The 27,823-nt window shown below is 40.6% G+C and overlaps 1 protein-coding gene across 4 annotated transcripts; it reads left to right on the top strand.

The window, feature by feature from the left end:
• Positions 1 to 27,729, top strand: yeats2 (YEATS domain containing 2). Of its 4 annotated transcripts, none has more exons than XM_030752320.1 (30): positions 1 to 123; positions 821 to 926; positions 1,048 to 1,145; positions 1,282 to 1,374; positions 1,979 to 2,212; positions 2,293 to 2,411; positions 4,105 to 4,266; positions 5,582 to 5,693; positions 8,413 to 8,457; positions 8,545 to 8,713; positions 8,928 to 9,170; positions 9,908 to 10,075; positions 11,077 to 11,168; positions 11,935 to 12,123; positions 12,224 to 12,449; positions 14,136 to 14,294; positions 15,290 to 15,417; positions 17,101 to 17,247; positions 19,243 to 19,422; positions 20,415 to 20,781; positions 20,878 to 21,012; positions 21,432 to 21,566; positions 22,033 to 22,186; positions 22,275 to 22,351; positions 22,451 to 22,530; positions 24,291 to 24,495; positions 25,071 to 25,306; positions 25,467 to 25,541; positions 25,812 to 25,885; positions 26,386 to 27,729. In XM_030752320.1, exons 2-30 carry the CDS (start codon positions 827 to 829, stop codon positions 26,492 to 26,494), a joined length of 4,311 nt encoding a protein of 1,436 aa, XP_030608180.1. In that variant the 5' UTR covers positions 1 to 123; positions 821 to 826; the 3' UTR covers positions 26,495 to 27,729. The 4 variants fall into 4 exon arrangements, with proteins under 4 accessions (XP_030608180.1, XP_030608181.1, XP_030608178.1 ...); XM_030752321.1 differs by lacking the exon at positions 1 to 123 and adding an exon at positions 227 to 422 and having other exon boundaries at positions 21,435 to 21,566; XM_030752318.1 differs by lacking the exon at positions 1 to 123 and adding an exon at positions 227 to 422.
• Positions 27,730 to 27,823: the final 94 nt, after the last annotated feature.

The raw sequence follows: 27,823 nt of genomic DNA, 5'->3' as shown, positions 1-27,823 counted from the left end.
GAAGCTTGCGTGCCATCTCAACTGCTGTTTACGAATATCTTGTCCGGCTGGTTAACAAAAGACGGGTTAGTCTTGATCCTGACACTAAAACATCCTTTCCAGTGAATCGATCTCCAAAAAAAGGTGAGAATACCTGTCATTCCCTCCTACACGCCTCCCCCGCTTTTCACTCCATTCGGTAGAACTGCGGCCCCTTGTGGCTGTTTGGCTAAACTGGAAGGCTAACTATCCACTATTTAGTTAGCTTACTCGTAGAAGCTCGAGATTTAGCAATTCACTAAACACGAGTGTGGTCTGAAAATATCTAAACGCAAAGGATATGCTCACACTGAATTAAAAAAAAAAAAACACGCCTCTCAAAGAAGCGTTGCGCCACATCACAGAGTGCTCCAGAAAATTTGCATTTTGCACAGCCCGAACCGGTATGTATGTACAACTGTGTGCTAACGTTAGCTAAATTAGCAAGGTTAGCGGTTGCTAACGTCACAGTACTGCTGGCTGTATGGACGACAGGCACGGATTTACCTATCACGGCGGTAGTGAGACACACTAAAATGTGATATACATTTTTTTTTAATTATTATTATTGAAGAATTCTTAGATAATTGGTCAACAGCTGGAAACAGCATGCTAAGCAGTGGACAGCCTGCTAACCCATGTTGGCTAGCTAATCAGTGCTAAAGTTAGCTGTGGGCATTACTGTTGCTTATCCATAGCTTCTCTGCTATGCAGCTAATTCTGTGCTAAATGCACTGCTAATCATGTACATCAGAGCATCTAAGTGATTAGTTACATGTTTTCCAATTATAATTCTTTGCAGGGAGCCATGTCGGGAATTAAAAGAAAGATAGAAGACAATGATCCCGACTATGAAGACGTTTCATTGGTCCAAAACAGTAAGAGAAACAAAGCGGCTGAACATTGTGGTAAGTTCATGCTCTGAAGCCTGAGCCAGTACACCTGCTTTGCTTGTTGTGGTCAAAATCAGCTGTGCCCTGGTCTTGGAAATCTGCTCATTCACTATTCCTGTTTTGTTTGCCCCCCTAGCTCGAGAGGCAACAGTCCAGAAGATTGAAACCATTATCAAGGAGCAGTTTTCTTTGGAGATGAAGAACAAAGAGCATGAGATAGATGTGATAAGTCAGGTATCCAGATGAAACTTTTGAAATTTTACTTGTTAGTACAGGAAAAAAACTTACAATGGAAAATAACTTTCAGATTATCTTCACGATTAGTGTAAAGCAGATCATGCTGGCTTACTGTTTCTTCTTTGCTTTGCAGCGTCTTAATGAAGCCAGGAGGATGATGGACAAGCTTAGGGCATGCATAGTAGCTAATTACTATGCCAATGCTGGAATGACAAAGCTCCCAGAGGTAAATTCCCATGTATTTGGACACAGTCTTGGGTGATACAGCCTCAAAATTATATTATGATATTTTAAGAAAATTTGTGATAATGATATTTCTGACATTATAGAAAAAATACTGTTTTATTGATGCTTGCACCAAACAAGGTGCCAGCAGCAGCTGCCTAAAGCACTGCTTCACCAACATGTGACCACATCTGTAATTTCCATTCACCATTCTACTTCCTGACATATGGAGTACAACTGGCGAGTGCTCCAGTGATCCTTGTGGACTCATTCGTTGACTTTTGGGTTGCACATTGCCAGCTGTTAGTATCTTCTCCTTTGTAGCCTGGTTGTGCTTGATGGTGAAACACATTTGTTGTTTTCACTTTCAGCAGGAACAGTTTTCTTGTATATTTTGTAAAGTGTTGTGCTGAAGTAGCTCCCTTTTTAGGTACTAAAATGGCTTCTAGACATGCCTGCACTTGTCTTACTGTTGCACACACTAGGGGACATAAAAACATAGTAAAAAATATATAACTTTGTTATTGCAGACAATATGATGTTTGCTTCACTGTATAGTGGTACTGTATAGAAACACGAAAGCATATTTCTTCTGTGTCTCCTAGCATACCTCTAAGAGTGACCCTGCTGTACTGAACCATCCAGCCATCCGCCGGTTCCTGGAGTCCCCATCCCGTTCTTCTTCCCCTCTCAACCAGGACTCAGAGACTCCTTCTTTGATCCACTCAGAGTCTGAGTCACTCTCACAGCAGGGAGAGGGAGCTGAGAGGAATGGAGAAGGAGCATGGAGAGAGGACAGCAGCAGGCAGGAGCACAGACCTGGACGCAACACAGGCAAAGTGAGTTCAACTGACAGAAATCATGGGGTTATTGAGTATTTGATGATCAGTGACTAAAAGGATCACCTTTGTTGCCATAGGACACATTTGGTGTGCCATCATCTGCAGGAGCACAGCAAAGAGTGACCTACCACACTACTGGAGACGATGCCTCTAGACTCTATGCGAAGAAGACAATTGTAGTGGGAAATGTATCCAAGTATGTACCCAAATTAACATAAAAAAAAAAAAAGTTATTTTGGTGACTGTTAACACAGGTCTTTTCAATTTAGAGGTCAGAATTTTGTTAGTAACTGTTCAAAAGGTTTAAAATGACAGTTAAACATCCGGTGTTTGGCAGTATATAAAAAGGTGTTTTTTTTTGGGTTTTTTTTTTTTATCTTTCTCTGAGGAAAACACTGTGTGATTGACTTACTTGTAGACTACGGCCTGTCTCTTACTTTTAAAGTTCAGTCAGTGCTAACCAGCTACTCCTGGTGCATCCCATCTTTGGTTTTCCCCAACAGGCTGGCATGCTGGCCTGGTTGTTGTTGTCACAGAGAGGATTTCACCTCACAGTCGGATGTACTATAAATTGGTCATCTTGACTGGCAAGGGGTTCGCTCAGTAGAGAAATAATTGACTTTTATTTCTTCATCATTTACTTTTCATACAATACTCAGCAAACAAAAATATTTAGCAGAGGAGAAACTTACAAACAGTATTGATAAGTTATTTAAGGGAGCGTGTGCTTTCCTTCTCAGTGCACATCTATTCACATAAGAGCTACATGCACTGACACGCAGATTTTGAAATGCAGACATGGCACAGACGGTGCCTTAGAGTCAGTGGTTAAATTTATTAGCTGAAACGAGAGAGGAGAAAATCAAGAATAAACAAAATTGTTGGTATTTGTAAAAATTATCTACTAAACATTAGAAGCACTGTTTGGTTTCTGTGAGTTGAATCAGCTGAATTTTGTCTCATGCATGATTGTGCGCTGAAGAGATGAACCATGAGTCAGTTTTGCTACAGGCCTTGTCTTGAAAAGATTGAGAATCATTTTTACCTGATTTATTTTCCCCCTGGGCTGAGAACTTTCGCTTCCTGAAGACTGTTTTATTCACAGCAAAACTAGAGTCAGGCTTGCGTTGGGATCCCACCTGCCATGACACCCATCAGCATCTTGACCCTGGACCTATGAATAGGCTTCTCACTTTTTATTAGCACATTATAAAATAAAGTTTTAGTTCTGTTATTGAATTTGAACTTCATTTTAGTCTCAGCTGCACAGCTGTAGAGTTTCGTGACTGCATTTTGAATAGTAATGCCGCTGTTGTTTTGACCAACTTTGGCCACCTACCACTTGTCAGAGTAATTAAAACTGCTATAGTAGATATCTCTAGGACAACAGGTTTTCTTTTTTTTTTCCCAGCATGACACGCACAGACTCACAAGCTGGAAACATGCTGATCATTAATAAAGTTCATATTGAGTTGGGGAAACTTTATGAAAATGACACTAAATGTTTTAGAAAGTAGATTTACTTAATTAGAAAGCTTAAAACAGCTGATTAAAGATTAATTTGAATGGATGAGATTTTAAGTTCATCAGGACTGCCAGCCAGTGTATTATTTAAAGCAGTTCAATGTCTGGCAAAAACTTCTCAAAGTAGTGTTGACATAACTCATGCAGAACCACCTTCCCTGTCTCCCGTTCCCAGATATTTTATAAAAATACATAAGAAAAAAAGCACCTGATCATTTGCAGTTTTGCTTTCCCCCTGCCTTTCATCTTGTGTAGTTTTAAACTCCTCTTTAAACCACCTGATCACTTTACATTATCCCCAATGTTTACTGAGTGTCAGTCTTCACTACCGCTGACTTTTTTTCTTCATTGTTTCTTATTCTCAGGTATATTCCTCCTGATAAGCGGGAAGAGAATGACCAGTCTACCCATAAGTGGATGGTGTATGTCAGAGGCTCAAGGAGAGAACCTAGCATTGACCACTTTGTCAAGAAAGTTTGGTTTTTCCTGCATCCCAGCTACAAACCCAATGACCTTGTGGAAGTCAGGTTCGTGCCAGTTTGGCTAAATGTGTTTTTAAGGGTGTCGTCATGCAGTCATGCAGTTTCATGTAGTGATGTTGGGCAATAATAGAAGTCAGAAGGACTTCTGCTTAAAAGAAGGATGAAGAAACTTGTTTTTTTTTTTTGGTTAAAAAACATATTTACTTCTAACCTTGTATTATTAATCAAAGTCATTTAAAGCTTTCCATGCATCACTTGCCAAAAATAAAAGAAATAATCAAAGAATATTACATAAAAATCCTGAAGAAACTCTCTTCAGCATCAGCTGGGTGAAAAGCCTTAAGATCAGCTTTTAAAAGCAAAAACGGTCTGCTCATATTTACATTTTATTATACTCAGCAGGACAAAGACAGCTGTAAAAATGGTTTAGTAAACACTGCCCCCTTGTGCAGGTTTGATGATGCAGCGCATTCATCCCCTATCAGTCTCATCACTTTGTAAACGTCTTACCAAGCAGTAATCACTTCAGCTAGATCTTGCCACTGGTTAGCTTTTAGGAAAAAATAAGAGACAACAAATTCATTATACAGATTGGACACGTGTCATTTGCTGCACAGTGAGTCAGATGAAAAGTCAATGTCAGTATGACTAATAGCAGGCGCACCTAAGTCAGACAGACTTGCCTTAGCCTGAAGCAATGAGGTGTAGAGATCAGCGTTACACAGTTAATTTAGGAATCATCCAGAAGCAACAGAAGTTTTGTGGCCTTGAGATCTGCAGTTAAAATGTCTCATTGTAGGCATTACTCCCTAAAAATGGCTCAGGATTTAAGGTTGCCTGCGGCTTCTGAATAAATGATCTCTCTCATCAGTCAGCAGTCCTTATCCTTAGCTGTAGCCTCCCAGCTGTTTGAGCTGACAAAGTGCTCACGTTGCTGTTGCAGCAGCTCACAAGCTCCCCCCCACCTAACTCAGATCTTCATTCCCAGTGAACCCTACATTGATGCTCTCTGCTGACTTCCAACACAGCCTGACTGTAGATGAGGGGTTGAACTGAAGTAAGAAAAAAGCACTTGCTTCACTTATAGGTTGTACTTGAATAGACACATGATATCTAGGCACATACACACCTCCTTGCAGTCACATCAGGCTCTGTTATATTGGGATGAGAATGTCGAGCTTCAAAGGAGGGAAGACACGTGAGTCCTCCAAGTCATTGATTTTAGGAGATTTGTAACAACGTTTTGGTTTTTTTTTTTTTTTTTTTGACAAAGGGATATTGATGCATCTTTTTTTCATCCTGATTTGTAATTCAATTTTAACACTGTTACATAAGGCAGTTGAAATGTGTCTGTTCTCAGTGAGCCTCCCTTTCATTTAACACGTCGTGGTTGGGGTGAGTTTCCTGTGAGGATCCAGATCCACTTTAAAGACCCTCGCAACAAACGTATTGACATCATCCACCAGCTAAAGGTCAGAATACTTTGTAGACCACATTATCACTCAGTTTACTTTTCTTCTTAGACAAGGACTCTGTATCTTCCCATATGCAGATTATCAGAGCCTCTTATACACCCTTTTACAGCCTACATCATCAAAGGACACACGCGCATTTTGGCAACGGAAGTGAACTGTTACTCCATTCAAATCAATTAGAACGAAACTTCACAGCATTTAAACATGATTTAAAAGCGATATCAGCATCAAAATGTCTGGCTGTTGCGTGTTTGGCTATCAGAATTTCTACTCTACCAAAAAAGGACTGAAGTTGTACGGAGGTGTCTGTGGTTGCAAGCCATCAAATGTATTGATAAAAATTGGACTGAGGACACCATCAGAAATGCTTGCGTTTGAAGCGCCCATTTTATATTAGGTAAAGTTATTTATCTACTCTGGTTATACCGGGATGTCAGGTTTAGATAAATGCTAATATCTAAAGTAAACAGCATTAGCTGGTAGGCTATTTGGCTTTTAAACTGTAATGTGGCTGGCTATTAACAGGTGGGGTATCACTGGACTCAGAGTCCTGATTTTTAAATTAATATTTAATCGCACTATAGATTCCAATATGCAGTGCCAGTCAAAAGTATGAGCAGACTCACATATGAATGGTTGACTGTGTCCAGACTTTTGACTGGAACTCTGAGCAAGCTAGAATAGCAATTTGACAAAGTACTCACGCTGCCATGCAGGTACAATTCGCTGTGAGGACGTAGTTCTCTGACTTGTTTACAATGACCCGAGCCTCGTGTTTCCATGTCTTTGACTTGGAAGAACTTCTGCTTTTAAGACACAAAACTCTGAGTCTGGGTCATGATATTTGGTGTTCAGTACATATATATATATATATATATATATATATATATATATATATATATATATATATAATATATATATATATATATATATATATATATATATATATATATAATCTGCCCACGGATACTGGGCCACTTGCTAACGTACCACAGGGATCGGGGAGTCAGTTGCCGGTGGTCAAAATAAATTTTTGCAGGTAGTTTTCATGATCTTTTGTTGATAATCCCTTCTCGTAGATTGAAACGCTATTGAACTCCGCCATAATTCTGTTTCCAAAATGCGCGCGTATCACTACCTATGTCATCATTACTTAGAAACAGTAAAAGGGTCTATACACATCCCAATGGGTCTGTGATGTAATTTGGGACATTGTTGACTTCTGCTGCTGGTAAATTGCACATGACAGTAAAGTGCACAGGATTTAGAAAGAAAACTTAAAAGGATTACATACATTTAGATCAGTAATTTCTTTGGACAAAGACACATTTTTTGTAGTTTTTCATCTCTGTACACCACCAGAGGGGATTTTAATTCAAACAGTCAGTATGTGATTGAAGTGCAGAGTGTCAGCTTTAACTCAAGGGGATTTACAAAAGTATTGTGTTAACAGTTTAAGAATTACAGTCATTTTTATACACAGTCACTCATTTTCAGAGCATAGAGAAATAATTGGAAAATTGACAAGCAGTTTTATGACCTGGTCCTTTGTTATTTAATGAGAAATGAAGCAGACATAATATCTGAAGCAGATTTAAAGTGTTGAATTTGTATTTTATTGCTTTTCAGTAAGGGAGCCCAACATGAGACTTAAAAAAGCAAAATAAACCTATCAGAGAGAGAGCAAAATCTGTAGGAGTGCCCAAAGCAACAGTTTGGTACATTCTTAAAAAGATTAAATGCACTCACCAGGTCAGAAACACCAGAAGAAAGACCACAGAAAACAACTAAAGTGCACAATGACAGAATTATTTCCATGGTTAAGAAAAACAACTTTGCAGCAGCTAATCAATTACAGAATACTCTTGTGGAGTTAGGCGTGTTATCAAAGTCTGTGATCAAGAGATGCATTCATGGATGTAAATGCAGAGGGTTGAAGTGTACAGGACTATAGTCCCTGCTCAGATTCAGACAAATGCTGCAAAACTCATCAGACAAGTCCAGTGCAAGTGGATAATTCCCCTCAAAAACCCAAAGTATTCTGCAAGCAACACAAGAGTTTCTTGAGGCAAAGAAAATTTAATATTTTTCAATAGCCAAATAAGTCATTTGAGCTCAACCCAACAGAGCGTGCTTTTATTTGTTAAATACCAAACTGAATGCAGAGAGACCCACAAACAAGTAGCAACTGAAGGTGGCTGCAGTAAAGACCCAACAGAGCATCTCAGTGGAGGAAAAGTAGCATTTGAGGATTTCCATGGTGTTCTTCAAGCAGTCATTCACAGCAAAGGATTTTTTTTTATCCAGGTATCAAAAATATATTATATTTAAAATGACAGTTGATTCGATTTATTTTGAACCTTTGAATATGGAGGACTGTAAAAATGTGTGTAATTCCTAAACTATTAATGGACAAGTTTTGTCAAACCCCTTTAATTAAAGCTGAAAGCCTGCACTACAATCACATGATGCTTGTTTGACAAAAACTGTCTTTGCCCAAAAAAATTGGACCGAATTGTGCTCTGTGTTCTTTAAATTTAAAGACGTTTCATTGCCTGTGACATACTTAGTAGTGCAGTCTAGTCTGGTTTTATAGATTTTGCCATTATTTAAAGAAGTAATTATAATAAATTGCAGTAAAATGTGTTTATCCAGCTCAGTAACTCTGCTGTGTAAGTTTGCTGAAGTCTTTACCCTTTCTTTTGTTTTCCTACAGCTGGACAGAACATACACTGGGCTACAGACGCTCGGAGCAGAAACAGTGAGTTAGAAATGTTCACTTTGTTTCCTGCTATGACTTTTTTCCTCTTCGTAGCTTTGCTCTGACGTTGATCTATATTTGTTCCAGGTGGTTGATGTGGAGCTCCATAGGGATTCTCTTGGGGAAGACTACATCCCTCAGCCCTCTTCCTCCAAGGTGACTCATAGAGCAGCCAGCCCCACTTTGACTACCTCTCTGGCTCAGACTTATGGACGCTCTAATTCTCCTGTTTCACATGACTCCATTGTAGACAAAGGTATAGCAGCTGATTATTTTTGTACACTTAAAGTAATATGGCTTATGTAACTGATACTGGACTGTTCTAGAGAAAAGTAGGATTGTTTATTTTCTCTCCTCAAACCAGATTCATTCTCTTTGCAGTGGTTTCTTAGTCCAACAGTCACTTTGTGGCAGTTTGTTATTAGCAAAACCAGATAAAGTTTTAATAAAACAAACTCTTCCATCTGCAGGTTTCATAAAGACAGAGATGGGGAGGCCTGCAGGTGTTCATAGCACAGGCCTTACTGCTGGTGAACGCACTCCAACACGGCCCAAAGCTGGTGACAGAGTCACTCTGGGTTCCCATGGCAACTCTGCCTTCCAGCCTATCACAGCGAGCTGTAAGATTGTTCCCCAAGGACAACCACCCAGTCCTGCTGAGTCTCCTGGGAAATCATTCCAACCAATCACCATGAGCTGTAAAATAGTTTCAGGTACATGTCTCCACCCACTGGCCTTTTCATATTGTTTCTAAAGAATTCATCGCTTTCCTCTTCATAAATAAGATTGTAAGAAAACTGCATTTTACCATTCAAGCAAGAGAAGTTTGTGAGTTTGCATAATCCCTTTAACTTCAAAAATGCACTATGATCATTATTTTTTTTTACTTCAGTTTTTGTTGAGGTAAAATCTGTAAATCTCTAAGAAGGTCTGACAACAAACACCTAACTGACGTTAAAGTTTGTCGATATTGTTTGATATTGTTTTTCTGTTTCCTTGTAATTGGAACACATTGTTTCTTGGCACGGATACGCGTCCTCAGCTTAGTGAAGTTGGTATGAATGCAGTCATTGTTAGGAATATGCAGTACTGCTCAGTAGGGGTTAACAGAAGCTTCTTTTATGTTCCCACAGGCACATATTTGTTGCATTAGCCAAACACTGTTCATAAAAATAGAAAAACATCATTATGTTTTACTTGAGATTTGCAAAGCTGCTGATTATATTTTTGAGATTGCAAACAAAATAAGTGAATAAAATATGCCTTTGAGGCTCAGCTTGGTGCACAAAGATTGGAAACAGTGGAAAAAGTTTATATGACATAACTTTCTTTTTATAACAGATCTCAGAGCCCTTAGTGTTTAGTTTTTGTTTTGTTTTTTTTTACATTTGCTCATAAAAATTCTAAGAGAATTATTCATACAATAACCAGCGTACTTCCTCCTCCACAGGGTCACCCATCTCCACACCAAGCCACTCCCCGCTGCCCCGCACACCCACGACCTCCACCCCTGTCCATAGCAAGCAGAGCTCATCCTCTGTGCTCAACAATCCTTATATCATTGTTGACAAACCGGGCCAGGTTATCAGCACAGCTCCCTCATCTGCTGCCTCCACAGGTACACTTCTCCTACTCAGTGTTAAAGTGCTGCTTTAAATCGGAAGTGGACCTGCAGCAAAATTGAGAAGAGGTGTCTGAGCCGCCCACACAGAATATAAAAATGGCTGTGAAGAATATGCTCTATAGCAGGACAGATGATGAACAGTTCCCTTCAGACTTCTTTGTTCTCTTTTTTTTTTCTCTCGCTGTACTTTGGAACCTTTTTCTTTTCCTCTCCTACCTAACAGCGTGTATTCCCTCATTGCTGTTTTTTTCTACCTGCCTCTTTCTCTTGCACTCCCAAATTATGACGTGTGTTGAGCCAGCAGGATAGTTGCTAGATGAGAGGTTACCATAGTAACTGAGCTGATGTGTTTCATGGTCAGATTAGGAGGCTATTTGACGAGACCCTACACTCAGAACAGGTTGTTTCATGTGTTTTTTTTTTTTTTAATGTGTTGTGTGTGTTAGTCCCCATTAAAAGATTATGTGCAATTGCCTCAAAATATAAGGTTTATTTTCATTTGAGCTTTAAGCAGTCATCTTACGGGACTTTAGCCATTGTGTTTACTTCCTCACATCAGCAGCATCAGGTCATATTCCACTTAGGAGCTCTTTCCCATAGATTGCTCTCTCACGCCCACTCAGCCACTCCTACACTTCCTTCACAAATGCACTGCTCACCCAGATCCGGCAGCAGGCTTGGAGTGCTATTAAATGATGTTTTATCAAAGTGGATGAGGTGGATGTGGGTGTTGGGGCTGATTCACCAATCCTGCAGTAAAACAGATTTTAATGCAGTAAGGAACAAAACTTTAGCAGTGCTCGCCTCTGTGAGTAAATGCAGCGCAGCCAAATCTTAGATTCAACACCCACACTGAGTAACCCTGAGAAGAAACCGTCACCTGGCACCATGTTGGCACTGATTTCTCTGGAAAAGATGACAGGAGGAGCAGTGAATCCTCACCTTCATCTGTGCTGTGACTTACTGTGTTTGTATGCTTGTTAATTATTTCACAGGAAGCCCGTCTGCCAAACAGTCTGCTGCTCAGGGCACTCGCTCTCCAGCACCTAAAGTTCACACTGGCACCTTCCTCTCCTCAGGGGTGAAGGTGAGTTGGTAGAGTGTAACTGGGTTACAACCTTTAACATTACTTTGTATGTGCTAAAACTGTCCTGTCCTCCAGCTGTGGAGATGTTCCCTGTAGTATCTGAATCTAAAGCAACAGCAACAAAGCAGTGTGATATTAATAGTAAGATAGGGTGCTATCTTCAGCAGATGTGAGTGCCTTGGCAGCTATTTAAATAGGACATCATTCTGAAGCTGGAGGAGGGGAAGCTGTGCAGAGAGAATTTCACAGTTCTTTTTCATGCAATTGTGTCATTAGCCTGCTTTAAAATCATCTCACTCACACATGCTAATCATCCCTTCGCTGTCCACAATGAATGAAGTATGATCTTGCCTTGAAATTGAATTTCTGTTTTATCACAGTGGAGCTCTGATTGGTTCAGATTCTTTAGTTTTCTCTGTTGTAAACTACAGACATCTGCTCTCGTACTGAAAGGCACAGCAGATGAGGACAGATGGGGAATATCAAAACATGCACCTGATGAATAAATGATGATGCTGATTTTTAAAAATCTGTTTTAAGTAACAAATCTTTTCTTGCAGCACTGCAGCCTGCTGAAAAAGAATCATCAGAGCTTTCTTTACAGTTTCTTTACAGAGTGCATCGTATTAATCATTTATGGGATGTTTTACTTTAACCAGAAGCTGTAGTTTATAACAAATATATAGCAGCTGCATTATGAACCTGCTGTAGTTTCAAGCCAGTGTGGCCTTTCGTTAGAGTCCCTCTCTCTGTGTTTCCTGTGCAGGTTATTATCAAACAAGAGCCAGGGGAAGTTTCAACACAGCAACAGCAGATGGTTTCCACAGTAACCAGCCAGCAACAGCAACCCACTGCTACAGCAGGACACCAGTTTGTCGCAGTGAAGGGGGGTCACATGATCTCCATGTCGGCCCAGAAACAGGCTGGCGGAGGGGCAGGGGCCACTAGTAGCAAGGTCAGTTGTCACCCAGACTGCACAGAAGCAAATCTGAGAGCAATAAATACTTCTGTGTGCCAACGGTCATTTAAAAAGTAGTTTGCTTTCTTTCTTCTAGATGTTGGGTATTCCTGTTAGCTCAGCGCTTCAGTCTTCAGTCAAACAGGTTGCTATCAGCAGTGGACAGATTCTGGTTGCCAAGGGCAACCCTTCTGTCTCCAAGGTGATGGGTGGAAAGCAGGTTTTGGCTCAGGGAGTTGCTAAAGCCATCGTCAGCGGAGCCAGTGGCATTTCTGGACACCAGGGTACCAAGGCGGCTGGTGGTTCAGGTGGCAAGAGTGGAGGTCAGAGTTCACACACACACACACACACACACACACACACACACACACACACACACACACACACACACACACACACACATACACACACACACAAGAAGGTTAGGATGGTTGCAAGGAGCCTACTAATGTTACTAAGAAGTATAAACTTAGGCTACGTTCACACTGCAGCCTGAAATGACCCAATTCTGATTTTTTTTGTGAAATCAGATTTTTTTTGCATGGTCGTTCACATTTCCAAATATATGTGACTTGGATGTGATCTGTGTGTGAACTGAACTGTTTCAAAGTGTCCCGCATAGCAGGACGCAGAATAGTGACGTTTGTCGAGTATCAATGACGTGCACGTCGGATGAATGTGACCTGACTGTACAGACACAGGTCGCATTTGAAAAGATTGGATATGTATCGGATTTAGGACCACATATCCAACTGGCCTGGGTCGCATTTGAAAAAATCGGATCAGTGTTGTTCAGACTGTCATGAAAAGATCAGATACAGGTCGCGTAAGGGCATTTGGGTCACTTCAGGCTGCAGTGTGAACGTAGCCTTAGTTACATTACATTAGTTTAAGCATCTATATAACGTTAACAATTGCAAACATTTTAGCCTAAGGAACGTAGTTGATTTCACAGCATCAGTACCATTGGTCTCAAAAATAAATGTTGTGTTTTTCAGGGTAACAGAGCTAAGTACTCCCATAGCTGACTCTTACAACCTTTCTCATCAGTGGGGTAGTACTATCGTGGCAGCTGCACTAGTTGCCGTCTTTCACATGTAGTTTTTCCTGTGCCGTGTGTAGCTTTTCCTGTGCTTGTGGGCATCCCTTTTCTTAGACTAGAACACTTGCAGCCTCGGTACATACGCTGCCTATTGTACCCACGGTACTAAAAAGAAAAAAAAAGTACCATCACATTTTCAGAATTTTGGTGTTGAAAGCTGTCGGTTCTGGTGATATACCTATTATATCCGTTCATCTGTTTTCTTAACTGCTTATTCAATTTAGGGTCACCGGGGTGCTGGAGGCTGCTCCCAGCTGTCATAGGAAGAAGACCTGGACAGGTCACCAGTCTATCACAGAGCTAATACAGAGATTATTCAGATGAAATTGTTGTGATCTAGCACACATTTTTTGCCACGATGTTCTTTTTTTGTCTTGTGAACCTTTGCTCCTCTCTAAAAATCCAAACTCTTTCACTGCTTATTTCAGCTCAGGCTAAGATTACAGAAAGAGACTCTGGTCAACAAGAGCTTTGTAAAGCAAGTTGTAACAAGGTTTCCATAGGTGAATCTATGGAAGGATAATCAGTAGTTGCCTGCAGTACATTCTCCTTTTCTCTCCTGATCTCAGAGGGTCTTGCACGTGTGAGAGAGGTTTTGCTGAGTTGTTGGCCCACCCTCCATCCCTCTGAGTTCAGGATATCCTGCATTGCTGTCCCTGTAGCTGTTCCTCTGAGATTCATTCATTCATCTCTGGGTTTAACTACTATCTGGATGACCTTGCACTGTCACCTACGGTGTTTAAATGGTCGTTGGCACCCGCTCAGTGGTGCTCTTGTTTTGAGTTGAATTACATTTAAAGTTTAAGCAAATCCACTGTTAAAAGTAAACAGTATATTCAAAAATTGTATTGCAGTTTTAGAGCTTGGTCAGTAATTTTATTTTTTTTCATTCTGTGTGCGTTCTTAGTGATGGCTACACTTCAGCTGCCGGCCAACAACTTAGCCAATCTGGCCAATTTGCCACCAGGCACCAAACTCTACCTGACCACCAACAGCAAGAACCCCTCAGGGAAAGGGAAGCTGCTCCTCATCCCACAAGGAGCAATCCTCCGGGCCTCCAGTGCAAGTGAGACATGTTACATCCTAGATTTTTTTTTTTTTTAATACAGACAATGCTAAACAACCTCATATCAGTTTCCAGTGATATGCCACTGCTCCATTTCCTGTCGGTTTTCCAGTCGCATGCTTCTCTTGGTCCTCTTGATGTTTTTTAAGATGAAGGGAAGAGTTTCTTTGACTGTCAGCATTTTAAATATTGTCTTGTTGGATGCATGAGCATCTTTTAATATAACTCCCTGTAATAAGGTATTTTTGTTGCAGCAAAAGATCAAATGAAACTGCAGATAATGGAGGTTACGTTTATCTTTTTTTATATGCTTAAAGGACCTGATTTACTTTCAAAAGCCCTGGAAGATTATAATGTTATTAATTTATTAATGTAGAACATTTGTTGTAAGTTTCCAGGACATTATCCTCACTGTGGACCTACAGTATATGGAGCTTTAATGTCCAAGAAAACCTTTCAACATGTGACACTACACATCATTTCTTAGCAGGCATATAATGTCATAAATCACTAGGTGTTAGAAATATGCTCATTCAACAGTTCTGGGACAAACTGAAAGCAATGTCAGTGACTCAGTATTTGGGGTTAGCATCCCAGGCAAAGGCCTTTCACTCTGACATTTTCATCCATGCCTCCAAGTTGTAGACATCTGTATTAAAAAATATGATGAGCCAGGAGCCAAAACAAAGTTTGGAAAAGGAAATTCACTTCTGAAGTGACTCTACAACTTGAGGCATGCTGGTGGCAGTTACAGATATTGGCTGCTGTGCTGCTGCTGGACAGTGAGTCACTTACAGTCATCTGTTTTTCTGCTTAAAGACTTTTTTTTTCTCACAGCAGTAAACCAACATTACACTGTCTCGCTCTGCTTCACAGTCATGCCTTTGCCCTTTTTGAAAGAGAAGAGCTGATACTCTGTTTCTTTGGTCTAAAGAATAACAGGATTATTCATCTGATATGAGGCTGATTTTTTTATGTGGCTTTCTGTAATTTAGGTCAGCAGTCCCAGAACAGCTCATCAGCGGTCTCTGGAGGTTCTCAGAACTCCTCCTCTTCTTCATCTTCAAGCAGTCTACCTTCCAACCTCTCCTACACATCTTATATCCTTAAACAGACCCCACAGGTAGGTTTTTTCAATAATAAAAACAATGCATTCATACTCTGGCTTAAAATCATTTATATCTGTCTGTGTATCACATCTTTGCTTATTAAAGTGCTTATATTTATTTGCCAGAATCTTTCAAGTTGTCTGTAGGATACTGACAATGTGCTACACAATTTTTGCCATTATTTGTCTCAGATGTTTTTAAATTTTCATTGAGGTTGAGCCTGACTTCTTAATTAGAGACATTTACTATACCAGCATTGATTGTGCAGTCAGTCTAAAAACAGCTCAGTTTTTGCTTTTAGCCAGCTTCGTGCGTGTGTGCGCAGAGGTTTCAGGTTTCCAGATAGATTCTGGGTCGTGCTTTCCTAAGAGTGATCAGTCTTCATGGAACATGTTTTTTTTCCTCTGTACAATTTCATGTCTGTCTCACTCATTAACCAGAGAGCCTGTGCACACCCACATTCTAATTAGGACCTAGAGGATCAATTGACCTTGAGGGCTAATTTAATTTTCTGTAGCTATTATGATATATAAAAAATTAAAAAGTAATAGAAGCATTTTGCTGCTTAAAATAGTCATGCTTTGCACATCTTGTACTCAATAATGTGAAGTGTAATATTGGTGATGTAAATTCAGCCTCAGTAATCATGGCTGGTTTCACTAGGCTGACCTGAAACCATAACGCTTTCGTTGACTTTGAATGTAATCTAAGTAATATAGTCGGTAAGAGTTTAGACACATTTTTTGTAGTTTTGCTTCTGTGCACCAACACATGGATTTTAAATCAGACAATCAAGTTGTGATTGAAGTGCAGACTTTGAGCTTTAATTCAGGGGGTTTAACCAAAGTATTGCATTAACTGTTTAGGAATTGCAGCCATTTCCAGACAGCACTCACCAAATGCTGTGTTTCATCTGTTAAGATGCGCTGATAGGCCTTGGCTGGAGCCACCTTCAGTTGCTGCTTGTTTGTGGGTCTCTCTGCATTCAGTTTTGTCTTCAGTAACTGAAAAGCCTGCTCTGTTGGGTTGACATCAGGTTACTGGCTTGGTCAGTGAAGAATATCCCATGTCTTTACTTTGAGAAACTCTTGGGTTGCTTTTGCAGTGTTATTATCCATTTGTACTGTGAAGCACTGCCTCATAAGTTTTGCAGCATTTGTCTGAATCTGAGCAGAGAGTACAGCCATGTACTTCTATCAGCAGTCACATCATCAGTAAGCACTAATAGCATGCATGTATGAGGTTTTTAGAAATTACAGCCATTCTTATACATAGTGCTCTATCAGGTGCTCAAAAGTAATTGGACATTTGAATGACAAGCAGTTTTATGACCAGGTGATGCCTATTTCCTTGTTATTTTATGATGAATTAACTAACTTCAGTTATTAACTGCAAGCTGAATGCAGAGAGACCCACAGACAACCAGCAACTGAAGGTGGCTGCAGTAAAGGCCTAGCAGAGCATCTGAAGGGAGGAAACACAGCATTTGGTGATGTCCATGATGTCTTTCAGGCAGCCAAACCCCTTAAACTCAAGCTTAAAGTCTGCACTTCAGTCATATATTGATTTAAAGTCCACTGCGGTGGTGTACAGAGGCAAAATTACAAAAATTGTGTAATAGTCCAAAAACTCGTGGACCTAACTGTATGTTATGAGATCGCCACTTCAGTCTCCACTTTCTTGTTCATTTTTCTCAGGGTACATTTCTGGTTGGCCAACCAGCTCAAGGTTCGGGGAAGCAGGGGAGTTCGAGTTCAGCAGGTCATGCAGCATCATCTTCCACAACTGTTACCCAGCAGGCTATTAGGGTGACAGCCGGACAGAAAGCAGCCATCCTGGCTCAGGTCAGTGTGGGGAACTTCTGTGGCCAGGACTGTACTGTAACTGTAAATACTAATAGAGGCTATTGTAGTTACTGCAGTTTCTCAGTTGTTTCTTTAATGGTCTGATTTTGATACAGCTAACGGCTACAAACATTGTCTGACATTAATTGTCTTGTCTTTCGGGTAATTGTCAGCAAAGGTCGTCCGGTTCTGTGATGGTAGCACTCATTTGGTGCTTGGCAGCACACCTGTTCTTACTCAGCAACAGAGTAACCAGAATCTTGTTGGCATTAAGTTCAAAATAAAAAAATTTGTCACCTTGATCATGTGGAGATTGATTCTCCTGAATTAGAAGAACCCTCACCCACCAAGTTGGGCTTAGTAGCTAAAGGGGGTAATGCAGCATCTCAAACTTGATAAACTGATAAATTTGAGAAAGTCTGGAGACCCTTTGTACATTACATTAATATCTGGCTGTAACTACCACTTTCCACTATTTACGTATACTCCTACTCAATATTTAGATTATCTAAGAATGATTTAACAACTACCAGGTTTAGAAACTCATTGCAACAGGACTGTGCACCTGCCAGTTTGTTTTAATGTGACTTTTTTGTGTGTGTTTTATGTGTTTTTTGAAAGTGAATAAAAACATTAAATGAGAAGGTCATCAAGTTTTTCAAAATGCTCTTAAATACCAACAGGGACCATAGACCATGTCTCCTCTTTAATCAATGTAAATTAGTTCCCGGGGACATTGATAGTTAATACCCTAGTAATAAATTTGTCTGCTTTTAAGGTGTTTAAGAGGCAGCACAATTTGTGCTGGACACGGCCTTTTTTCAGTTATCTTCATTTTTCCATATATAATATCTACGGGCATCGATTCAACACAGATCCACGGTGGTGCCATGTAGCTACTGTGCTGTTGTACACTGGTTTATGAAGTCTTGTTTGGAGACCCCAAAATTAAAGTTTAAAAAAAAAAACAAAAAACAGAAGCAACAAGGAGGGGTGGGTCTGATCAATGAGCATGCCAAAAATAGTCCTCCTTTTTGAAATATAGTATGACCAAGATCTATAAAAGAGATTACATTTTTATTTGCTGTCACCCAAAATGAGTGACTGATCCCATAAACTCAACAGGAAAGCATTTACAGAGGTCAAACCAGAAACACATTTTCCCATAGACTTCAGAGGCATTTCTGCAACCACAGCTATCGCCATCTGGTGGCCTTCAGATAGAATGCAGGTTGAAGGCACTTCCACGTTGGCTTTATTTTTCTGACCAAGAAACTACGCCCATGTTTTATACTCTTGGTGGTTATTACCCTGGGATTACATTAGTCTGTTCAAACATGACACTCAAACAGTATATATGACTGTAGTCGGTTTTCTGCTGGTTCCACCCACTATTTGAATGAGCTGGAACAGTGAAGGACCTGTCCAGGCTGCTGCTGGTACAAGCACCTGATTCTCCCATGTGCTGCTGAACTGGAGGTGGACAAGTCTTCTCATGCATTTTAATCAGTCTCACTTTATATAACGCTATCATAGCAGTTTTCATTTCTTACTGTTTACCCAAGTAAAAACTGACTACAGAATTTCAGTAAGACTGCTATAGTGTCAGGTGTTTTATATTTTAATGTTTTAGGGGTTTTTTTGTGAAAATGGAAGCCATTTTCATATGAAGTAGTTTTTAAACAGATCTTACTAATTACATCAATTAGTAGCAAAACTTAGTAATGTCTTTGGTAATACCTGTGATAAGTGTTTACCCACTATTTAGTGTCAAAATAGCTACTGTGGAAAACATTATTGAGGTTTTTGTGGAAAAGCATCAAACAGAATATGTGAGTGTGTATCTTTGTGAAAGTTTCAGGGTGAAAAGGATTTTGGATTGATTTATTTTTCTGTGAATTTTCACCTCCTTCACCTCCTTGACAGCTTCGGCATGCTGCATGTGGGCTGTTGTTGTTGTTATAAGTGGGTAATTGCGCTTCCTCTGATTGATAGGTGGTGGGGAGCTCCCATGGTGCACAGGTGAAGTTATCTGACGGCTCTGTTAAAACAGTAACAGCAGCGGGAGCAGGCCACTTGTCCAAGCCAGGCACCACCACATTAAGGATGACAGGTGGCGTCATCACTGCTGCTAGCTCCACTCCTGGCTCTGTCAGCAGTGCGAGCCAACAGCAGGCAAGTTTCACAGATTTTATGTTCATCTCTTTTATTCTGCATGGCAGCTGTTCCTTTATAAAAGTCACATTTAAGCAAAGAGCTGTTAGTATTTCTTTTAGATTGCAAACTATTTGTATTGCTTTTAATTACACTAGAGCTCCTACCTATCTAAATCTGTTATGTATAAGACCAGATATACCCTGATTTTACAAGAAATGACTTTTTTCCCTTCCATTTTTGTATAAGTGGCATAAAAGAAAAAATAGAAGCACTACTTGCTCTACAGTAAGAATACACAGAAAACAGAAATGATCCAGTGTGAGTGCAGGAGCTCGCATGTGTGGGCATACTGCTGTGTATTTTCATAAGCATTCCATCTTTAGAGTCAGCAGCTAGGAGTCATAAACCTGAGAAATTGCAACATACAAAAAGACTTACTGGAGGCTCCGTCAATGCAAGCCAAAGAGGGGGAACTACTCTTTCTGAGGACTCTGTGTGAGGAAAAATGGACTCTTTTGTCTGTGAGAATTCCATAAAACCAGTGACCTGATGAGCACAGCTTACTCTGAGAGCTGCACGCCACTAGAAAACAAACATCAGCAGAATAAACAGTTACTCTATTCTAAGCACAGCCACAGCAATTTTCTCTCGCAGTGTTTTTGTAAATTGACTTGGACAGTGATATTTTTCATATTCATGAGCACATTCACTGTTGTTTAACTGCAGATAAGGTGAAATGTTGCAACATGTGTTTTTATGCCTCACTTTGTTAACTCTTTATAAATAAGTGGTTTGTAAAGAATAGAGTATTTTTAATTTTCATTCATTTTAAATGTTCATTGTTGTTTCACGTAACCATGGCATTTAGACATCCAACATTAAAACAGGAGGAGCACTTCAACCTATGCTGCACTTTGGTTAGCTGATTAGCAGAAACATTACAAGACCAATGTTTGTTTAATGTTTGTTTATTCCTTGTTTGACACGTGTGATTCCATGTGTCCATGCAGGCCGTTGATGGTGGGAAGTCTGCTTCTCAGCACCACTCACTCCTGGTGGCAGCCAACCAAGCAGCAGTAATCAGCGCAGCAAAGAATACCAGCGCCGCTGCCGGCCTGTCAAAAGCGGCAGTGGCCTCCTTGGTCAAGGGTGCTGGAAATGCTGCCACGATTGCTAAGACTGCTGGAGGTCCAGCTGGTGCTGTAGTAACAGGTGCAAAGGGGATCGCCAATATGCCCGTTATCAGTATGTCCAAAGGTGTGGGGGTGGGTAGTGTGGTGGGTGTGCCCAAAAGCAGTGGTGCGTCACTGGTTTCTGCAGCTTCGTCAGTCAGCGGGGTGGCAGCCACTGGAGGAAAAACAGGTGCTTCTCTCTCGGGTAGGCAGAACGAAGCCTCATTCTACATTAACTGTTGGGTTAAATGTGTACACATTACCTAAACAAATGGAGTACCTACATTTTTGTTTTGTCCAGGTATGCTGAAGATCCACTCTGGAGGTTCCAGCTCCCAGCAGACAGTTTTAACCATTCCTGCCAACCAGCTCAAGCAGCTGGGGGTTGGAACTGGATCCGGTGGTCTGCAGACCATCTTCATGCCTGTTGGGAAAGGTGAGGTGTCTTTTATTATAGTAAAGACAACCAGTGTGAATTCTCGTTTGAGAAACTGGGTCCTCCATGATAAACAAGATGCTGCTCATACATTGGTTGTTTTAGTTGGTGTCTCACATACTTTTTTAATAAGTTTCTGAGGATAAATCTTAAAGTAAACCTTGTTTTCTTTATGACTTGCAGTGTGAGACTACTAACAGTTTATTTACTCTCTAAACTGAGTTTATGTTCCCCGTTAAATGACTAAAGAATGATTTATTTGGGACACGCTCTAACGCACAGATTTCCATTATTTCACTGCATTCTCTAAGAGCAGCTTCTGTTAGACCCATCTTCCCCTCCTCTCATTTTCATCCACTGTTAAGCCTGTGTATCTAATGGCCCACAATCCATTCCTGTGTGTTTTATTCTGTTCATAGTAGTGTCAAAGGGCCCAGTCTCCAGTACTCCTTCCTCCTCTTCTTCTTCTACCACCCCTGGAGCACCTGGAGCTGGAGCCTCCCCAAGTCCTGCCAGCCAGGCCTCCCCCTCCCTTGCCCTGCCTCTGGCACAAGGTGAGAGAGGTTAATACTTACTCGACTTGCTCTCCTCTTCTTTACCACTTTTACTCCCAAATTCCACTTTCTTTGTTTGGGTTTAATGTTTTGTTTTGTTTTTTTATTTAGAAGCACAATTTTGTTGCAATTGAGCAACATGCACTGTTAAGCAAAAACTTAACTGCAGTTGCTTTTAATCCAAACACAGAAAACTTTACACTCTAAGAGTGTTGAAATAAAAATTTAAATCTATTAATATGTGATGAACGTTTTAAATAACCTTGAGAATCTGCACAGTCTGGGGAATGAAGGCAGTTCTTGCTCAGTACAAAAAAAGCAGAGACCAAAACTGATACCATCCATATCACCCATAGTCTCATTTCGTCCCGTATTTCTCTTTTCTCTTCCAATTTAAAATACATATTATGCCTAATTAAATGCACCTTTCTCTAACACTTTTTTTTTTCCTGTGTGTCTGCCACAGTGAAGACAGAACCAGGTGCTGGCACAGCTGTCACAGCTGGTCCATCACCCCCGGTAACTACCCCTGCCCCCACTTCTTCTGTCCATGTCGCCTCTGCAGCTACCACCGTCAAACAGGAACAAGGGACAGAAAACTTATCGCATGACCTCATCAAGTAAGGACAGGGGCCAGCTGCAATGACATACAGTGCATATCCATAAAAGGTTCTTGGGATCTGATAGCTGTGATTGCCTTCTCCTCAGCACTGAGCATGTAGAAACCATGATGCAGCTGCTGACAGCCGTGGTGAAGAAGTTCCCTCTAATTGTGCCAGATAAGAGTAAGTGAACTTGTTTTTTATTCGGTGCACATAAAGACTTAATATAAGAAATCTGTCTAAAAGTTTGACCCACTGGTTTATTTCTGTTTCCTTCTTTAGCCGAAGACTCCCATCCGTTTTGTGCCTCATCAACAGAACAGTATTATTCCTGGAATATTGGCAAGCGCAGAGCATCAGAGGTGACTTTTAGTTTATTGTTTGTTTGATGATAAAAATTAAAAATCATAGAAGTGCGGCATCTGTGCTTTCAATCATAAAGCCTCACTATAGTCAAACTGCTGATAAGACAGCAGAGATCTGCATTTATTGTGAGGATTTTTTTGGGGGGGGGCTGTACAGGATTATACTATATTTTATAGTTTTTTTTTTTTTCATGAAATTATCAAAATGCTTTAATGGTTTTGTCATATATTTTTGTAGCTGTTTTCTAAAAGCTTTTGAGCTGTATTTCAAAAAGAGAAAGCAGGATTGCATGTTTTTCATTTCTCTGTATGCGCTTCCTCAAATGAAAGTTTAATTTAATCCAGTCTGAAGGTGACAGCACCCACTTACTAGCATTTGCTGTCCAGGTTCCAGCTTGAGGGTGTCTCTGAGTGATAATTTGCAGTGTCTGCCTTTTTTTTTTTGTCTGTGTAATCTCTCTTCATGCTGCATCCTGACTCAGAGAGCTTTCTGCTTGCCTCATGTCTTTCTATTAGGTTCCTGCCTGTTGTCTCCTGACATCTCTACATCAGTAGCTTATACAGGCCAACCTATATCTGTCTGTTCTCTTTTTCTGTGGCTATAAAAAGGACCCCAGACAAGCCAAGGCATGGTTATTTATGTCTACAGGTCACTAATTTACTCAGAGGACAGGGGACTCATCACGCATCATTATACAGTGTGAGGACGGGGGGAAGATTAGGTAGTGTGTACGGGACCGGAGAAAAACTGTTTCTGCACATCAAGTCTGTGTTTTTGCTAATAAACTGAAAGTCCTTCTAGATGCAGATCTTCCCAGTTGGCAGCCATCTTGGTAATGCTTCCAGGGACTTGTTTAGGCCTAGCAAGACTAAGCATCTGTCCAAATGAATGGAAAGACAGCCATAACTTTAATTTCAGTGTTCACTAGGATGTCAAAATGGCATCTATTGATGTTTCCCATTTGTCCACCGTATTGGATGTGATACAACCATCAGTTGCTTAGGAAACGTGTATTCCCAAACTGGTTGGCCCTGGTTGCTAGAGGTTGCTGGTTCTTGCTGGGTGAAATCAGTTGCACAGAAGGTGCTGCTCTGAAAACCTCCTACTGGTTCCTTTGGTTGCTGCCATCAACCTCCATCGACCACTTTCAACCAGTTGAGGAATGTTCATTTCTTTCTCACAACCAGTGGTTGCCAGGCCGGTGTGTTATTCATTTGATTCTACATTGTCACCGTGATTGTCACACATCCAACATTGTGCACAAATCAACATCACATTGTTAGTGGTCACATGTCTGCACAAATTTCGACAGAATTTGCAGTAAACTCTGATTTAAAAAAAAAAAAAAAATTCATAAAGTTGTGTGTCTTTTCCTGATATAGGGATCAAAAAGCTTCCCCATGTTATGCTTCCTGCTGCGCTACAGCTTCATTAAAGCCTCAATACAGAGAGCTGGCATGATCAATGTCTCTTACTCATATCACCAGAGCATTGAGCAAATGGCAAGCTGGTTGTATTTGGTCACATTGCTTTATAAGAACTTTTTTGGAAACAGTAGGCTGAGATAAACCAAAAGGACACTTACCTACGATAAAGAATATACAGTACTTCTACCGTATATGTGCATCAGTGCGGCAACATGACTGATCTGTGGCTGATACGTTTCCCAGTACAGCTTTTGATTAATGGATTTCTATTCAGGATTCTTTGAATGTCTTTTTCTCTCTCATCATATCACTGGTTTTTGCCTCTGAAGCTTCAGCGAGCGGTGGCGGTGAAGCGGGTCGTCCAGGATCTGTTGGACCGTTCGCCCCGTCTCCAGGCCCTAACTCCCCCAAAGACCAGAGAGGTGGTGCAGTGGTGCCGGCAGAGGGGCTACACTCCGCCTGACCCTGAGCCCCAACACAAGAATGATGATGAGTCCATCGAGGATATTCTCACTCAAATCGATAATGAGCCTGGTGAGTTTGTGCCTGTGTGTGGATTTGGTGTGTATCTTCTACAGGAAGATCATTTTAGTTGGTCTTGCTGCAGCTTCAGGCGGATCAATATTTTTGCTTTGCATGTTCATGTGTGGGTGTACTGTTTCTGCAGCTACCAGCGGCTCCAGTAATGTGTTTGCAAACCAGTTGTGTGTGAGGGTGGCCAGTGTGCAGCCTCAGTGCTTTTGTTCAGCCGCATTGTTTAATTCACAGGGAGCTCTCATTAATTCCATCTTTTGTCTCTAAAGGATGGATAGTGAGGCTGTTCAGCTCACTGAGCCAAACAACATGATGTTGTCTGGCTCAGTGTTTGTGTTCTACACATGTCTCTCAGCGCAAATATCTTTATTTGTAATTGTCACGTTGTTGAACGGTAAAATGAGCAAACATCTTACAAAAACTCTCCTTCACATTTCTCAGTCTTGCTTTAAACGCACGGCCATGCAGCAAGAATCTGTAACCGGAGAGAAATCTAGAAGCAGTTGCTGTTTCTGCTGATGCTGCAGCTTGTGAAATGATGTGTTAAATGAAGGTACATGCAAATGTTCCTGCAGAGTGCCCGTCGACCCTGAGTAGCAGCGAGGAGCTGCTGCTGAGGCTGGAGCAGATGCAAGCTCTGCTGAAGACTGAACCAGAGGAGGCAGACGATGAAATAGTTGACATCATCACGGTGACTCCTGCCTGCCAGAAGTTAAAGGTCAAAGAGGAGGAGCAGGAAGCTGACGTGGAGCCCAGATTCTTCCTGGGTGCCAGTCTGTCCGATCAGTTTGTCAGTGAAGCAGCTCAACAGGTCGGGAACCTCTCTGGGTTTTTAGAAATGTGGAAAAAATTAATAAATTCCATCAGTGATGTCTGGTTCCTCTGCAACTTTTAGCAACTAATAAAAAGATGGTGCACTTTTTTTTTTGTTGTTGTTGTTTTTTATAAGACAGACCCTCTGTCTCTTTCAGATCGGGGTACCCTTCCAACCCATGGAGGTGGAGAAGAATGTGTTTGCTCCAGTAATCGAAGCTATGATTCTGAAGGTTTGTCACTGTACAAAAACAGTCACTCATGAAAATTAGTGACAAATAGCTGAGGAACAGTTTTGACTGGAATCATGAATATACAGTGTGTATTAAATACTTGTTTCACCTCCTGCTGTAGGAGATAGTGGGTTTCTTTGAGACTACTAAAAACTGTGTGTGTGTGTGTGTGTGTGTGTGTGTGTGTGTGTGTGTGTGTGTGTGTGTGTGTGTGTGTGTGTGTGTGTGTGTGTGTGTGTGTGTGTGTGTGTGTGTGTCTTTACACTGCAGGCTACAGAACAGTTTGCCAGTGACATCCTGAGAGAAGCTCTGGCTGGGGCCTACGCCAAATCCCCTCCAAACAGGTCAGCCTTTTTTTCTTTTTTTTTTTTGGTCCTTTCTAGCATGCAACCTGCTTTAAAGCTCCAGCTTTCACTTAATTGATATTTGGGGCTTTTCCAGCATATCAGTTTGGTATTCAGATCGGTAATATTAGAAAAAAAATAGGAAGAGTAGAATAAAAATCTCTAGAGAAGCAATTTTTTAAATGTTTTAGAAACAAATGTTAATATAAAGGCCTGGCAGTAGTTTTTTTTTTCTTCTTTCTTTTTTTTTAACCTCATACCACAAAAATAACTAAAACACTGTGCTGGATGGTGCTAGAGTGGATGGATTATTGTTCTGTATTGGCATTTGAAAAACCATGAGTCACCAATCGCCAGAGGGTGTCACATGTTAAAGTGAAAGCCTGTTTGCATGCTCAGTATTTAAACATCATAAACCAAGGACTGCCCCAAACTGAAACATGCTTTGAGTGTGTTGTTGTACTCTTTAAGTCATATCTTGGTTATGTTTGTGTTTGCAGGTCACCTAAAGAGATCACAGCCATGAACATCCACCAGGCTGTCAGTAGCATCCCCACCTGTGACTTCCTCACTAATGCACACATGGGTTACCTGGCTAAGGACAACTGAGGCGCCACCACCCTGAGATTGACTGCTTACTGACACACCAGTAATGACAATGAGACAAATCTACTGTTTTAGTAATTACACCCAGATGTAGACCTGCTGCCTCTGGTTGCGCAGTAGTAATTAATGTACTGTATTCATTAACTTGATCTTAGAAGGGCTCAGTTTGCTGCTCGAGCAGCTGCATAGCAGCAAAGTAACAAATGTTTCTAATATTCTGGTTATATTGTAACATTTTAGTCCCAGTGCATTGAGGCTTCATGGGGCTCGTGATATTGGATTTGGAGAAGCGATTGTTCACTTGCGTACCTCAAAACAAGATTATTTTAATGATGAAATGTTTCCTGCCAGACAGCTAGCTAGTCATTGGGGAAATGAAGCCTGAGTGACTTGCAGGGTTAAATAATAACATCAGACAGCTGTCTCCTCCAGCATTCTGCATCTCGCTGTCACAGTCGCTGAATTTTGGAACAGTCTTGAGTTTTTCTGCTCAGGTGAACCACACATTTGAGCAAAGCGTACAGAGTGGTTCTTCCAAAAGTGGCATGGCAACCAACAATCGGCTTTTGATGTGTTTCACTGATACCTGGCAGAGGTAACGGCGAATCTAAGACCCTTCAGATGGGGTAATAGATTCATCTTTTAGAGTTTGAAAAAAAATATAAAATTTAAAAGTGGATTATGTCACCGAGACTTTGATGAAACCTCACGTATGACTGATATGATGCAGGTGACGATGTACTGAAAGAATCATTATGACTTCGAGAAACTCTTTTAGTATTTATCTTCTTGCTCATAAACCAGCTCTGGTGCTTTTAAGCATTCTGTGTAACAGCTGTATTGTACCGTATCATGTAATGTATAGTGTATATGACCAGTATATGAAGTATGGTGTTTTTTTTCAGACACTTTATTTTTCTATCAAATATCAGCACCTGAGAACAATAATACTCTGACAGGAGTAAGTGGGTGCGTTTGGATGTATTTTCCACAGAAATTTGTGTGTGTGTGTGTGTGTGTGTGTTTATACAAAAAAAGCGATGTTGTGCTGTTAATTCTGTTTAATGTGCTGCTTTGCATTGTGTTAGTGTGAATGAGTGGATAAGTGAATGTGTGTTGGGCTGAGTGTTTCTAATAGCTGTCAAACCAAATCGTATTAGTGTAGAAGACACCTAAACATTGTATTTTCAAGTTTCAGTCCAAACCAAAAATATAATCCAATATTCTTGTAATGAATTAAAAAAATCTTGCACATCTGACTTGTGTGATTTTTTTTTTGATAAATACAATCAGGATACATGTACAGTATGCTGAACCCAGCACAGTGATATA

The sequence above is a fragment of the Archocentrus centrarchus genome, chromosome 17 (genome assembly GCF_007364275.1).
Source record: "Archocentrus centrarchus isolate MPI-CPG fArcCen1 chromosome 17, fArcCen1, whole genome shotgun sequence".
NCBI lineage: Eukaryota > Metazoa > Chordata > Actinopteri > Cichliformes > Cichlidae > Archocentrus > Archocentrus centrarchus.
This window is presented reverse-complemented; position numbering and strand designations above follow the sequence as displayed.